At 39.8% G+C, this 16593-nt stretch overlaps 1 protein-coding gene across 4 annotated transcripts in view; it reads right to left on the bottom strand.

Moving 5' to 3' along the window:
* The window catches only part of VGLL4 (vestigial like family member 4), a 90217-nt gene that overhangs the window by 19407 nt on the left and 54217 nt on the right, over positions 1–16593 (bottom strand). For 3 of the 4 annotated variants that reach the window (XM_027467772.3, XM_005013762.6, XM_072044408.1), the window contains one exon: positions 5224–5413. In XM_027467772.3, coding sequence (XP_027323573.1) covers positions 5224–5413 — 190 coding nt within the window. Of the gene's footprint in view, positions 1–4727; positions 4763–5223; positions 5414–16593 lie in introns of those variants that run through there. The other variant, XM_021268350.4, reaches the window with a different exon arrangement.

Here is a 16593-nt window from a genome sequence, read left to right on the forward strand (position 1 = left end):
AAAAGGGGTAGTTAGCAGCAAAGACCATTTCTGAAAACTACCACAGTACCTCTGCAACCCAGTTCTAAATCTTTTCAAGCCCTGCTTGGAGCTGAAGCCAGCCACTTCCACCACAGGGACCTGATTTTCTGCAGAGCATTTCCACCATGTATTCTCAGCCCAGCTCAAAAAACAGTATGGAGGAAAGTAATGGGGTCCTCCTATTAAAAGGAATATTGTTTATTAAGTACTTCAGATCTTACACAAAATTCCTTGCCTTAAGCTACTACATGCTTGGAGAGAAGACAGCTGAGCCTGCTTCGAGCAGGAGGCTGGATGAAATGATTTCCTGAGGCCTAACCTGAATTTTTCTGTGATTTGCAAATCCAGGTAACTTCTAGGACAGCTTAAAACAGATTTAAAAAAAAAAAAAATGGCACCACGGTAATTTCTGCTATAGTGTTATATTATAGTATAATCCATTGGATATTCATGGTAAGAAACTCGTGACACACAATGGCAGCTTCCAAACTCCAGGAAATTAGCCTGGCTTTATGAATCAGATTTGCCATGGTTCTTCATTGTAACAAAAGTGAAGACACAACCTATAATTTGAAACAGAAGTGTCTGGGTCTGCTTGGCTAGGTCTAAAACTAAACATTATCTTAAGCGATACACATTAAAATAAATTATTCATGTGTAGACCTTTCTTTTAGAATACAACAGAGCAGTTCAGTCAGAAGGGACCTTCAAAGATCATCGAGTCCAACTGCCTGGCCGCTGCAGAGCTAACCAGAAGTTGAGGTTATCACTCAGGGCATCACTAAATGCCTCGAGCGCCACCAGGCCTGGGGCATCTGTTGGCCACCTCCCCAGCAGCCTGTGCCAGCGCCTGCCACCCCGTGCTGAAGAACCCCTTCCTCAGGCCCAGCCCGAGTCTCCTCTGGTGCTGCCTTTGCCTTCTAATTTAATGGCTGCAAAATTTTGTAATGGTAATTTTCATATAGAAATTAATATTGCGATCCTATGCCACCATGCCAAATAGCAATTGAGACCAACCGATCAAGAGAAATATTTCATTCATAGTACTGTATGTACTGTACACAGCCCCAAACCAAAAATGCTAACATTCAGCACAACATGCTGTACGAGCAAAGAACAAAAATACTAGTATTCTCCCAAAACACATTCAAATGGTCAGTTTTACAATTTCACCAGTGACACAAAATCGGAATGCTTTTGAAGATGTCTGTGACAAATTCATTTCAACTGTAAATACACTGATTTGAAACCACAATTTGCTAGCATACAAACTATTTTAAAATTGCCACACCACAGCTATAAACTATTACCCATAACTGTCCCTTGTCCAAATGCAGTTAAGTTACTAATTCCTAGTTCCTAGTAAAAGCCAGAGAAGCAAAACCAGCTTGGTGTCATTTCTTTTAAAAAAGAAAGAAAGAAGAAAAAAAAATGAGAGGAAAGAAAAAGTCAAATGAAAAATTATATGAAAAGAAAAAGAAAAAAGAAAAAAGAAAAAAGAAAAAGAAAAAGAAAAAAAGAAAAGGATTTTTGTGCTGTTGGCATTTGCTGGTGTTATTTGCTCCTTGGCAAACAAAGTGCCATGAGCAGAAACTTATCAGCCCTCAGCTCCCCGCGAGGACTCTTAAGGCAGAGATGATGCCTGCTGGGAAAAGGCTGATGTCAGCTCTCAGAGCTCCCTGCAAGGATAAGGAGGCCTTTGTTTTCAGCTGAACTGTGAAAATGAGAAAATGCCTCCAGCCTGACAAACAAGAAACCCACATAACATAGGTCAGGCCTGAGACCTTCACTTAAAGGTACAACACGCTTCACTCGCGCTCCGCTTCCATCACAAAGCCCAGATATGGTTAATTTTACACAGGGCTTGCCATGAAATGCTAAATACACCTTGGAAATGTAACAAAGAAGCTTCGTCTGTTAGGGAGGACTGGTATAGCTCCAGCCACTTTACCCATACTTGTAATTCTTACATAAATCAAGTTCCTAATTACTTTTCTGTAAATCAAGGTGAATTTGGTGAGGTCATACAAAAACAGAGGCATGTTCCAACTTGGGGATTAAATAAACTCGCCTCTCCTATACAAAGCAGCAGAAAATAAAGTACGGTACAAAGCACATTTTAGTTCAGCAGGATTATACTTTAGCGAGTGCATTTTAAAAAAAGCATTTGAGAGACAAGAAAGCACACAATGCAAATAAAGGAATTTCATATTACAGTGCCTGGGTTTTATTTTGAGGTGGGAGTATTCATTTTTCCCAAGTGAGGAGTTAATGGGTGTAATCTCTACAACCACAAAAATACAAAAGCTGTATAAACACAGTCCAATACACAGCCACAAAGTATAGACTTTTAAAAATTAGTCTTGCAAGGTCTTGAGTGCATTTTGATATCCTAAAGCCAAAAATTATCTCCTCTGAAAAACAGAGACTTTGATACATTTGTTTTGTGCACAGGAGTTACGTTACATAGTTTAGAAACAAGAAGTTTGCCAGGGCATGTGATTTGCCCTACTCTAGAAGTTGTGTTTTTCCACAGTAAATGTAAACCCGGGTACAACTCTGAAAGAACCTAATCAAAGAAAATACATAAGGCAGTTATACCTGAGCAGGGAATATCTCAAAGCTTTAAATTTCAGAACAAAAGGTTGGAATTGTTTAATGACCAAAGCATGTAAATGGATTCATTCCCATTGACGCACAGTGACTGAGATGCTAGGGTACCGGTACCTAAGAGTTAACATCAAATTGCTAACATTCTGCCATCTATAATGAACCACAGCACACAGTTCTTGTCCCGTTTAATTACATTTCCACCCACAATATGCTGGTGTTAAGAGGATGAATATTCAACTGCTTCACAGTTCCACCAAGATGATCACAAAGACCCAGATGTCTGAACAAGAGATGCTTGTGGTTTTAAAGACTTTGGCTTCCAAGCACTGCCTTCCAGATGAAAAAGATCTGTCCATTCTGGACAGTTAGAATAACCGAAGACATTCAGCTAAAGGAGTAAGGACTCAAACAGCGCTATGTGGCAAAGATGCACAGCCTGCAGCCCTGATATTGGGTGAGGCTGCTATGCCCAGAAACAGGGTTTGTGTCACCAACTCCTTCCTCCTGTGCATTCAGGAGACTTCACGCTGAAAAGCTCAAATACAGACGCTAAACCTCATCTTTGTGACTGCAAGTCACAAAAATGCATTTGTTGCCACCAAAGATACTGTGCCATCTAGTCTCCAGATTACACTATATAAGTGATAAGGGCATCTCTTATGGATTTGCTTTTCTAAATTGAACATTATCAAAACTGAACTTTAGAAGCTCAAAGTCACTACAATTGGACCACCATTATTTGTGCTCCATTGAATAATTCTTTCTCCAAATTAACTTTTGGTTAGTGCAAGCAAATCAAGCTTCTACAACACACTTCCCATCTCCAGAATTTTTAGGAAAGTTCCACGAAGTTTGAATAATTCACTTCTATAGTTAAACCAGAACGGGGAAAAAAAAAAAAAAACAAAAACAAAACAAAAAAAAACACTGAAAAACATTAGAAAAGGCAACTTTATTGGTGGTGGTGTTAGGGAAACAGCAGTAAAATTCAGAGAACATTTGCGATCTTTTCTGAAAAATATTCAGCAATTTCAGATATACTGTAAAAGTTCAAGATTTTGTAATACTCAGTTGAAAGAGCTGCAGCCAAATTGAACTTATAAAATACGGTGGAAAAAAAGATGGCCTGTGTACGCCATGTTAGACTGTGGTTCCTTTGCAGTTGAAGGTTTAATTGAAACAGATTAAGACTCATCACACGAATAATGGGCAGACCACCAATGCCTTTTATTATCAGAAAACAAACATTTCATATATGAAATAATCTATTGAGTAAAAATGCACCACACCAGAAAAAGAGTATGCAGCTTTAAAATCTAAGGGATCACGTGAAATAACTGCCTGCATCTTTTAGTTTAGAGCTATGGTTGCACACGAGTCTGTTGGTTCAGACTTCATTATTTTTATGGCCTCCACTGTATAAAGTGTTATAATGTATGTAACTGCCAGCTGTGTTTTATTTCATCACCAGCATATGAATTTTTATAAATCACATCTTTTCCCACCAAGTTACATCATAATACAAAAATGCCATAAAATTCTTCAGTTCTGTCATGTATGTATGCCACAGAAACAGAGCATATGGTTCTCTCCAGTACCACCATTTTCAGCGCCAAGAAAAGACTATAAATAGTTAAGTTTTTTAGGAGAGGGAAGAAGGTATCTTGTAAATGAGAAGTCTCTCCCTGCTTGTGAGCTTTTATTGTTTTGCATTACTTCAGTGCTGGATTCCTGATTTGTAACAAATTCCAAGACTGCAGACTACAGGCCCAGCCTCTGACTAACACTATGGTGATTTATTTGAGGATAAATACCTCTGTCCGCATCTTATGACTGAACACAACAGTCCACAGCAGAGAGGAATGTAAGGAATGCAGAGGCTGTACGAGCTGAGGCAGCAGGGAACAGTGCTCAGCTATCAGGCTGCCCTGGACTGCTGAACTGCTCTGATCACTTCCTCCAGTCAAGAATGAAAGGAATTTTTTAAGCCTGTACTTCATGCCAACCAGACCTGCATTCCCAGGAATGAGCACACAGCAAGAATGGCATTTGATGATTACCCAACACATGCACCTAACTCATCAACACCTTACCTGTATGAAACATTCCACATCCAACTGTCAGAGCTGGAGTGCAATCACGCAAGTAATGTTTAGCAACAACTGCAGCTTGCCCAGTTGTCAAGGCAGACTACAGAGCAGCTGGCTCACAATCTCCTGGCCTCTGAAAAATGCAAACCACTTCTGTTTCTCCTCCTCCTGCTTCCCCACCCCCAGAGCACAGACTGCTCAGAATCTGGGGAAGTGAAACGAGCAGATTACAAAGAACAAATGAACAATGCTTTAAAAATTCAAGGTGAGAACTTCTGTTTTGTTACAAATAGTTACATTAAACTAATTCCTGTTTCTTTCTGTTGTATGCAAACAAAACAAAACGAGTCATCACCCATCTAATCACAACAGCCTTTGTGCAGATTTTCCGTACAATCTGGAACAAAGGAAAAATCTAGCACAAAGTTTAGCATGCACAGAGATTCAGAGGATAGCATTAGATTCTGTGAACCAGAGGTAATAAAAGCAAGACACTTACAGATGTGGATTGAACATTCGACTCATTTTAGAAACATGTTCATTTTCACAGTCTAGCTCCTCATCCCCTTGGTCCATGCTGAGCTTTCTCTTGCTGGGGCTGATAGGAGGAGGGCCTGTTCGATGGTTGGTTAGAGCAGAGGATACTGGAAGAGACTGCATTCTGGGCTCACCTCTTAGAGCTGCTTCACCTACAGGAAGAAGACAAGTGAGGATGAACACAACAGGGAAAACAAGTAAAATAGTAGGTTTTTTTTTTTTGAAAACGTTATTGTATAAAAATTTCCCAAACAGATGTCAGCTGTGCACAGTCATATTTGAGACACAGTTGCAGGAGACAAGGCATCATAAGCCATACCTTAGTGCTTCATACTGGAACAAAGCAACCGTTGAAAAAAGGTAATATAAGAGGGTTCAGCTCACCCCCAGATAATCTGAAAGGCTAAGCTAACACATCATTCTAACAGTATTTTTATTCAGAAGCATTCCTTCTTACAAGCTGCCATTCCAACATTGAACTTTCATTACCTCATTCTGCAAAGCACGACTATTTGCAATGAAATGCGCTTTGTTCCTTTTCTTATGGTTGTGGTATAAATTCCAGGACTACAGCTCACATTTATGCCAAATATGCAAGATCTAAAACTGAATAAGCGTTCAAATTCTCAAATTATTCTTTTTATAAAAAGCTGTCCAAAACAAGCTTCTCTGGTATATAACTATGCAAGGTAAAAATTAGGGGGGGAAAATGGAACTTGCTGATGCAAGTGTAAATTTGTCCTTAAATGTCCTTCTCCATACTTTTAAACTATGTTTGGTGCAATATACAGATGAGCACACTTTTTCAGCAGAAGAATCATAACATTTCAATTCTAAGAAAGCTGTTTTTCCACCGGGAAGACTGGTGTTAGAGTACTCAGTAGTTTATAAATTTTATATATTTTCTGATAACACTAATCAGAAAATGCCATTCACAGCATGTGGGAGTTACATATAAATAATTCCAGAAATGATACAATTAGCTTGCGTATAAACACGTCCACATAATGTTACTAAGCATGCATTAAATGTGACCATAGTATTTTTCCCATTTCAATTAAATGTCTCACTAAATGTGTAGCCTGAAGCACAGTGCTGCATTTCATCAACAGTTATGGACTTTACTGGAACTCACATCCTTACAGCCACAGGTCATATTTAGACCTCAAAAAAGTTTGGGGGCTCTGAAGGGGGGCTTGAAGATGAATTAAACTGAACAGTGTTCCCTATTCTGGTAATATCCCTGAAACAGCTACTTTTGCTAGAGTTTAAAATTTGTATTTTTCCTATGCTGCCAGAAGCATTTTGTTTTTTACATGGCCATAATTTCCAAAACTAAAATTAGGATAAAGTTAACTTCATCTACAGTCCTGAGGTACCTGAGAATAGTAACCTTTGTATGCCACCACACATTTTCACATCATCACTGAAGCAGACGATTTATAAAACGTTGACCTAATTCCACACACAACAAATACTATTTTGTTGGAAAAAGAACGAGTGAGGAGAAAACCTCCTGAATGTTTACCAGTAAAAATAAGCATTTTGCCAATTTAGTCAGCATAATATAAACTAGCAAATATACACTGACCTATAATACACCACAAGTCATGATTTCTATTAAAGACTCTGGCACCAGACCTAAATTGGAACTTTCCATCTCAGCTCTAAATAGTAAAAACTGTGCCCTAGTGCAGATGCTCTCAGACAGGCATCCAGACCCCTTCTGTTTGAAACAACTGAAGGGTTAGTTGGGAAGACCCCCACACTCCCCAAGCACTGACCTATCTCAAGAGAAGCTTTTATCAAAAAGACCCCTCATTTGAAATAATCTTCCTATCAATACAATTTCTGTATTTTTTTTTTCTTCAGCCTTTACATTTTGCCTAGATAGCGATCATATTCTGACACAAACTTATTCAACTTCAGAAGTAAACCGCATCATACCAATTTGTCTCGGTGAAATCAAGGAATCGATCTCAAGTCTCTCCTTGATAAGAAAGTTAATACCCATGTCAAAAGATAAAACTTCTATCAATTAAGGTTTGTGATGCTTTCATCCCGCCCATATGCAGTCACTCTCTCTGCAGTGTCCCAGATCACTTCTGAGGACTTGAACACAGAATTCCAGTAGAGAAGTCGCAAATTCCAGCTTGGCACCTATTTCCTACTGACCTCCTAGGCTGCTCCTGGCAAGAGCGCAGCCATCCTAAATGCCATGTGAGGCTGACTCTGGGGTTTACAAAAAAGACAAAATTTTCTAAGACATCGAATTCTTCAAATGAACAGAGCTGCAGCTTAACGAGGCCAGGGGCAGTGAGCAGCGGAGGGCAGGAGGAGCTCTGATCACCTCGGCCTCTTCCAGGAGCGGCCAGAGCTGTGCAGCTCCTCCTCAGCAAACCCAAGGGGCTGGTGCTGAGCACTTTACACAGCCCACCCTGAGGCACAAGGCAAGCAGGGAACAACTCCAAACACAAGAGTCCAGATAACTGGGTGAGATCCAGAGGGAAAATATCCCTACATTGCACATGGGGGTAAATCACACACACACATATACTGCATTTGTACTGCACCGGGAGTTCTCCTGTGGCCTGTAATTTTGATTAGGGCTAGAACTGCTTTATATTTAAATAAAAGACGACTTCTTCCCCCACTACTTTCCTCCTTCCCAAACTTGAATTTAAACCAGAGAGGGAGAAACCACAGCAGAGTCTGTGACACAAAATGCTGCTTTTCTGACTGGATTTGTCTCCCCCAGCTGACCACACTCCATGGTAACCAGACTCACATCATACAACTGGCAAAACAACACTCTGATAAAACAACTGTGTTTTATAAAATTCCCCAAGTCTAAACTCCAGTCTTCAAAATTCATTATTGTGAAGGGTTGTGTCTGCACTGCAACCAAAAGCATAGATAGCAAACACATTTATTGTGCCTCTCATAATACTTGCTTTGTTTCAGTAAGCAGCTGGTGTAAGGCACTCTAGATCTGCTGCTTTCAGATACTTCTGTGTACAACTGTTCATACCAGTCTCTCTTTTTTTCTTAAAGTTAGGCAACATGATAAAACACAAACAAGCAAAACCCAGATAACAACGTGCCGTCGTGTCTGCCTATATCCCAGTACTGCAGTAGCACACTCACTTGACAGAAGTTCATGCAGTCAGCAAGAATGTTCTTTATTTTAACCACTTAGGAGCCTAAACTGAAAGTGATTCAAACCAACACAAGCAAACTAAATGACTGTAAAAACAGCATGTCTCTTTTCAGACATAAACACCACCAGGACAGCTGAATCTTTAACATTATTTGTGTTTCTCTTGTAGTTCAGTCAGCAGTATCTGCGTCCCTACTGAAACATCCATGCAATACAAACATCACAACAGCAAAAGTCATGTTTTCACAAGTGTGGATTTGACAGCAAGACACCAGAGAAGTCTTGAAGTATGTCTGAGAACTCCAGGAGTTACCAAAGAGTGGGGAAAAAAAATACGCTATTTTGGCAGCTAGCTTCCTTCCTCTCTGACCTAGCAGCTCTGCACTAAGAAATGGCTACCATATCCTATTCCCCCTCCCAGTTTCCTCTCTCCTGCTGGCTACCATTCATCCATAAAATCTGAGCATTAGTTACAATCCAGAAATGAAAGGCTTCATCTTTCCAGCTGAAGATTGACGTGATACAGACCTTGAAACAGAAGGGAAAAAAAAGAAAAAAAAATTGAAAGAAAATCCAAGCACTGCCCTTGGCCATTTTACTTAGGATCTGACAAACAAATTTGTCCCAAGAGTAAGTTCCTGACTCACTAACTTTGCAAAAAAGCCATGAGTTGTGTGTATCAGCAGGGTCTTTACCTTTAAGAACTTGGACTGAATTACCATGACCTCAGGCCACTCTACTAATTAATAAAATCATAGGCATGAGTGTTTAAAATACTTTAATTAACACGCATTACACTTTTAATTACGTTTTCCAATATCTTCATGCAGACAAACTCTCATTAGTAAAAGGAGTTACCTCATGTTCTTAAAGCCAGACATTCCCAGGATTCAATAGTATATGAAGATCTTCAAGGGCAGTTTTCTGTACTGGTCCAAGACCAGAATTTAGCATCAGGATGTATGAAATATTTCTTCTGAAAGGCCAGGACATTCACAAAAGCTATATATATGTGAAAAGGGTACTATATAATGAAACTTTTTTCATCTTCCACTCCTACAATCACGATGAGATTAAATTGTAAATAAACTCAAACGAATTCATGAACTATTGCATATCTTTTTCCATTATCTCAAACACAGAAGTCAGTCTGTGCCAACATGAATTGAGAAAAATGACATTAAATTTTCAATTCATGGACAAAAATCACTTGATTTGCAATACCAAATATCAAGCACTGCAGATTACTCAATTCACTAAGTTATCAAAACCACTAAGAATCACAATGTAGTACCACTGAATTAATAGGCTGATTTTGTCAACTGCCTAGGTTAGGCATTATCACAGCATATTATACATTGTAAAAGGAGCGATATCTTTGAAATTGTGAAATTCCCCAGAAATTAAGTATGCGTGAAATATTTAGGCTGTTGTCTTAAAAGACTGTAACTTAAGGCAGATTTACTTCACTTGCATGACCAAAGCAAATTAATTAATCCTTTCGGACTCCTCAGCGGTAGATCTTTGTTTCATGATAAAAGATACCCTAAGAAGCAGCCACAAATAATATTACTTTTATAACTGCAGAACATTTCTATAACCCTATGCAAACAAAAGTAGTAAAAATATGATGTTGAATCACTACATTATTTCTGGATTGCAGTTTTGATAAAAGGTATGATTTAGCTTAAGGAAGAATTGATTATGAGAAATACTCTGCCAAACGCTGTAAACAAGTCACAGTAGCTTGTATTTGCTTTGAAGTATATAAAACCAGGCCTACCTGGAGAGCATAATAAACCAGCAAACTACAGGAAAAACAAAAAATTAAGTATTAATGAGAACAGCCTAATCGTAAAACACTTGCTATGAAACCAGATCTTGGAAATATATTTTTTTATTACACTTGATAGACTTCTTTCAGCAGCAAACTCACTAATGCACATATTTGACACACATTTTAACAGACTTTCTTGCAAGATGACAAAAAGCTAATTTAGGAAACCAAAAAAATCACATACACATTTACAGAAAAATTGGTAAAAGCCTGCTCTCATCAGCTTACAAAACATATGAAAGGCACTTATTACTCCTGGAACCACGCTCTGGCTACCACTGTGCAGAGATGTGTATGCCAGAAAACCCATGGCCAAAAACAAAATACAGTGATTAAACTGACTGTTCTATTCTGGCTCCTCCATCTGACTGTGCTTGCCAGTGAGGGACACGTTATGCTTGACATTGCAAGCAAGAACATAAAATAGTGACCTCTGCATTCAATCACCTCCACCCAGTTTTTCCTCCTCTCTTGTCCAAAAGACTGCACAATGTAAGGAGTCAGAATTTAGGTGCTATGAAAGCACTTGCAAAGCACAGGCATGGTTGCTTGAGGATCCGCATCTTTGTTCATCATTGCTAAGTAGCACAGGCTAAAGTAAATTTCAACTTAATTGGCCTTGAAAATGCTGAACTGTATACAAAACACTAAATCGTAATAGAATGGAAAAATAGACTCCCCAAACCTAACTGTAACTGCTCCTTCAAATGTACTATGAAAAACTGACTGCATCATCTTACATTCTGTCTCATGAGACTGTAACAGCACAGCTGAACAAAAATAGCACATACTCTCTGTATATAAATAGACTTATATGGATAGGTGATTCAATTCTACGAATTAATTCATAAGCGTAAGAGAAGTCTCTGCTGGCCACTCAGACTAAGGCTGAAACAAATTCTTTTCATGCTAACCAGGTACCTACTGTAAGAGCCTCCTTTTAATACACTTCTGGTTGTGAGTAAAATAAGAATAATAATAACTATAAAGATATATCTCAGTAAATAGGCATGAAGCTGATGGTATGGAAAGGAGAAGGGTGGCAGATATGCCATAAGGAAGGCAGGCTGGAGCAAATTCTAACGCTCCAGTCTGGCAGAGCTCCCTGATGTCATAACACTAATCCCCAAGTACGCTTATTTCCTCTGTCAAATTTCAATTTTCACACCTCAACAATTGTGACTGTGGGGCTGTGTTGAGATCCAACACAACAAGGAACTCAGGCTTAGGTCTAATTATAGAGCATGAGACTACCTGAGATTTCTGAAAATCTCCCTTGAAGATAACAGCCCACCTAGCTAACTCTTGCAGCACCTCTCTGAGCTAGCAGTCTAAACGATTGTCCTGTCTTCTGCATAGAGTGCCTGCATTCGTGTCAACTATGGCTAAAAAAGACACCAGTTATCTGGCAGACAAGATTGAAATGCAATCAATGCTAATTTACACTAATCTCCAAATAACTAGTCCCAACAATGTCCACAATACTTGTCACCATCAGTATCACAAAAAGATTTCCCTCGGTTGACTGATTATTTTTTTTGGCTCAGAAAACAAGGTTGATCCCAAAGAACACTCCTTTCTTGACCTTTTTGCCAGCTTTCCTGTATCAAACATTTAAAGTCAATTACGAGGGACTAAAAGTTAACACAAGTTACCATTTTATGTTTGCTTGACGCATTACAGAGGAACATAAAAGAAAGGTGAGCCACTGTGCTAAGTAGAGCCACCAAGTAAGAGCGGGCACAGAAAGGCACACCTGCCTTAGCACGGCCCTGAACGCGGGCCACCCAGCCCTGCTCAGCAGCACAGCCCCGGGTATGCAACATGAACAAGGTAGGGGATAGAAGAGAAGTGAAGACAAAGGGACAAGCATCACTTGCATTTTCTGCAGCAAGCTGTGCATTTCACCTTCTGTATTTGCGTTGAGATCATGAGATTAGTATTTACTGGTCAGCAGAAAGACACATGATCCATTGAATTCCCTGGCAAAACATACTGCGTCCTAAGTGCTAGAAGTTCTGGTGAATCCCAACACATACTCATGTACAGAAACAGTGAAATTTCTTCGGTGCTCGGTACTTTCTCCTTCCTGCAGTTTTAATCTCTTATGATCCCAGGTCAGTCCCTCTGGGCCAGACCCACAAGAGGAGGTGACTGTCCTCCACCCTTGGTGGCTCAAGGTAGGACACAGGCACTTTCACATGTGGCTTCACGGGAAGGCTTACTGGGGCACGTGCACTTGAGAGAGTGAAAAACAAAGGCCATGTGGATGGGTACAGTAATTCCTAACGTAGAAAGTAAGTCCAGAATATGTAATTAAAGTGCCACTATATTATTTACACAAAGCCTAAATAATAAACACATCATCAGGATTCAGTTTCCTTTAAACTATTTGAAAAACTGTTACAGGGCGTTCTCTCATGTTTCTGATATGCCGATTTTAAAATATGCCTGATAGACAGACTTTTGTCAACATTAAAGTATTTTTATTAAAAGACTAGTGTAAAACAGCCAATAAAAATGTGAATGAATATAACCACATATCAACACGTTGAAAATGTTGCTTTCCAATATGACAGTCAGTTTCCAGACCTAGGTGTTCTTTCTTTTGTCACTCAGCTAAATGCCTTACTGTGTAACATAAAAGACGGGAAAGCTGAACGGATCAAAGACTAGCCTGTCTTTCAGCAGAAACAATCAAAGCTCCAAGATCTGCCATCTACTTCAAAAGTAAATTTCAAAAGTCACAGCAAGGTCACAACAGGAAAAAAAAAAAAAAACCTGTTAGGTGCTTAAGCAGTATTTCAACATCCTAAATACCTCATAACTATGTGTTTGCACACACTGGCAAAGAGCAACAAATAGGAAAGTCAATTTGTGAATATACAGATTTGAATAATTCTTCCTAAACAGGCAGAAAACATTTGCTGACCCTCCCCCCTCACACACCTTACTAACAGAAATGGCATCTAAGAAAAGAAGACAGCAACGTAGATACTCAGGTCTGAAGCAACACATTTTGCTCAGAATATTTTTTTTTTTGACTGCCAGATCTACATAGGCTCAGCCTAACTGGTTTTCCTTGAGGGGTATGATCTTGTAACATAAGTTGAACTCCAGACTATTGCACTGGGTGTCACTTGCAGTCAGTATCTTCTATGGCAACTGTTTTTCAGACATTAATTTTGTGATGTTTTCCTGTAACATGGCCACATTAAATCCAATAAACCATACATTGTTTCTTTCATGAGTATTTGAAGCAAAATCAGCTATGCAAATGTAATATCTATATATCCACTTATTGAAATTGGAGAGTATTATTAGATATACGGCAAGATTTTATTGTAGTTTACTTTAAGCATACTCCAAACTCCTTTTCTCACATTATTCTCCTTTGCTACATGTGCAAAAAAATCAAGAGCATTACTAAAAATGAGCTTTCCAAAGGAAGTTTGATATCTGATACTGCACTTCAAAGCACTGTTTCTTTTATTGCTATTTGATTTTTCTGCCTGGAAGGTAGAAGGACCTTGAGAGGGATCTTTAAAATAAAAACACAAAAGCAAACATATTCAAAATATGTTACTAAAAGATACATATGCACAGGTGGCTCCCTCCAGAAAGGATCTGGAGAAAAGTAGGGGCACTGCTTAGAAACCTGCATTGTGCGCAACTCCCGCAAAGCTTAGTGCCAAGTTCCCAGACTGGATTCCCATTTGTAGCACACAAGTGACCTTGGAATGGTTTAAAAAAAAAAAAAAAAAAAAAAAAAAAAAGCCCAGACTACTGCATTTTTTGATTTTTTGCATATGGCACGTGGCCAAACAATCAAATGGCAGAAGCTGCTCCTGCCACAGGACTGGAGGGGAGAGGTTTGGAGAGAAATGCCTTTATCACACATGTATGGACAGACACACGACTAGGAGCTGCTCCTGCCCTCATGCTCACCAGTGTGATAATCTCTTCCTAACTGAGGTGGCATCTCTTCTTGAGGAAGACTACCTTTGGCCTAACGAAAAACAGAGGAAAAACTTCAATTCCAATTTTGGTTTTCTGCTACATGACTGCAGCCCGTCTGAAATGGACTCATTTAAGAAACACAGAGCTCCTTCAATCACGCTGGACAGAATATTGCAGACTGCACTCCACAGTGGCAGAACAATTCCAAGCCATCTCCACAAAGAATCCTTTGTACGGTACAAAATCCCTTTGTCCTTCAAAATGGGCTCCAAAATCCCTTCTACAGAAGGAAAGGGAGAGTGAAACGACAACTGTGTAGAGCAGTCAAGCACTCTGAGTCCAACAGCAAACTACACGAGCCGTTCAGATAAAAAAAGATAAGGTCTTCTGATCATGCTATTTACATAGAAAAAAAAAGAGGAGGATGTGTCAGCTTGCCAATTCCTTGTGCACAGAGGTTTACTGTAACTGATGGTAGTCACTCGGTAGGCTGGACTACAGCCAGTGTCTCTGCCTGTAAGAGGATAGATTTAAGTTCATCATAAGCACTACAAGGTTGATTAATACAGAACATTCAACCCACTGGCTTTGTCTTCTTCTCAGACATAATGCAATAGATTTCCTCAGATGTTGCTCACATGCAGTGTTTTAATAACCAAAAATTGTGAAGGCTTCATCTTCTAGAAAAGCCCAGCCAGCAGTGTGACTCATGAGATGGAGAGGAAAGGATGTCATACAATTTCTCTGGGGGTAGCAGAGCTGATATAAAGAACACACATAAGAAAATCCCCAATATTACCATTCTTTCTTAAAGGACAGCCCTTCAAAACAAGCAACCCCACCACTGAGGATAAACCCCACCATCCCTGAGGATAACAGATTTGAAAGTGCCATTGATAAATTCACTTACTGCAATAATCAAGCTTGAGTTAATAGCTCAGTGCTTCAGTTATCAATATTTTCCTGGTAACATCCAACACAGTCAGAGGTGAGAATCTTACCAGAGAGGCATCCCTACGGGGAAGGAGAGCTCCAAGCCCATCGACCTCTCTGATAATTGGACTTCTCATCCTCAAAATAGAGGCTTCTGAATACCAGATTCGTGTTTTGGGCAAGGTGTGACTAAGCCATTTATCGCGTGCCGATCGGCTCTCAGCAAGGGTTGTTGCACCGTTGGTCTGGAAGAAAAGAGCTGAGGCCAACGTTTGGTGCAGCCAGGTTGCTTTCCTGCCTTCACTTGAAACAACACCGGGCTGTGGGCTTTCTGCCTCACCCTGAGCCCCGTGTAACTGCTGGAGTTGCAGGCCTCAAATATGCTGCAGATCCAACTGCAAACCTCCAGCACCTGTCCTGCTTTGGCCAGATGGGCAAGATAAGCATGTCAGTTACCTCACACATCAGTTACCTCTCATGCCAGTTACCTCTCATGCCTGGCTAAAGCCCGGTCTCAGCAATATTCTGCTGATTTATGGTCACTCCGTATTTCAACGCCAACAAGCCTGGCAATATTCCACTAAGAAAAAAGACAAAACTAATTTTATTCCTCTGACACAGCAGTTTTTAACATGTCTTGGGCCCATGACACATAACTAAGATAAGTGATTTATTGAAAAAAAAAGCAAAATGAAGAGATCCACAGGAAAATTTTAGGTAACCACAGAGTTCAAGAGCTTGAAAACTGCTGTTCTGCTTGAAGACTCAATTGTCCAAAACCTGGTACCAGAGAACGTTATTCTTTCATTTGCTTCCCAAAGGGGAAAATGGGTCTGAATTCATGCTCCCAGCCACTCCAACAGTCAGCACTACTACGTGGTGACTGAGCTTGTCAGATTCCAAGAGAAACGAGAAGACAGCCCTGTGGCACTAAGGGATAGATGCGGGCACAGTCTAAATCATAGCTGGCCTGTTTATCTCACAAGGAGGAGGAGGATAGTTTATGGGGCCAAGTTGCAGGGTCACTTGTAATACGTGTTCTCTTCAAGAGAAGCTGAGATGGAGGGAGGGATTGTGTTTGCTACCAAGAAATTACGTGCTGACTGGGCAGCCTTTCTCAGATTTCTGGGCACTGAAGGCTGGTTTTCCAGGACTCTTAGAAAAGCAGGGCATGAACATATATTCACATATTTGAAGTTATCTTCACAGTCACAGGACTGGAATTGGTGACCAGTGCCAAAGGTACTCATCTTAAATTGAATCTCCTTTTTGATGAACTTAGCTCCAGGCTCCTTGTTTATTTATTTCAAAGCTGCAGAAGACAACTTATTCCTGAAAAAACATGAGGGAGACATGGGGGAATGAAGTGCAGATGGGCTGACAAAAGAAGGTAACAAAAAAAATCATCTGTAAGTCTACCCACAGGATTCACAAATTAAATC

Source organism: Anas platyrhynchos, chromosome 13 (assembly GCF_047663525.1).
Source record: "Anas platyrhynchos isolate ZD024472 breed Pekin duck chromosome 13, IASCAAS_PekinDuck_T2T, whole genome shotgun sequence".
Lineage (NCBI taxonomy): Eukaryota > Metazoa > Chordata > Aves > Anseriformes > Anatidae > Anas > Anas platyrhynchos.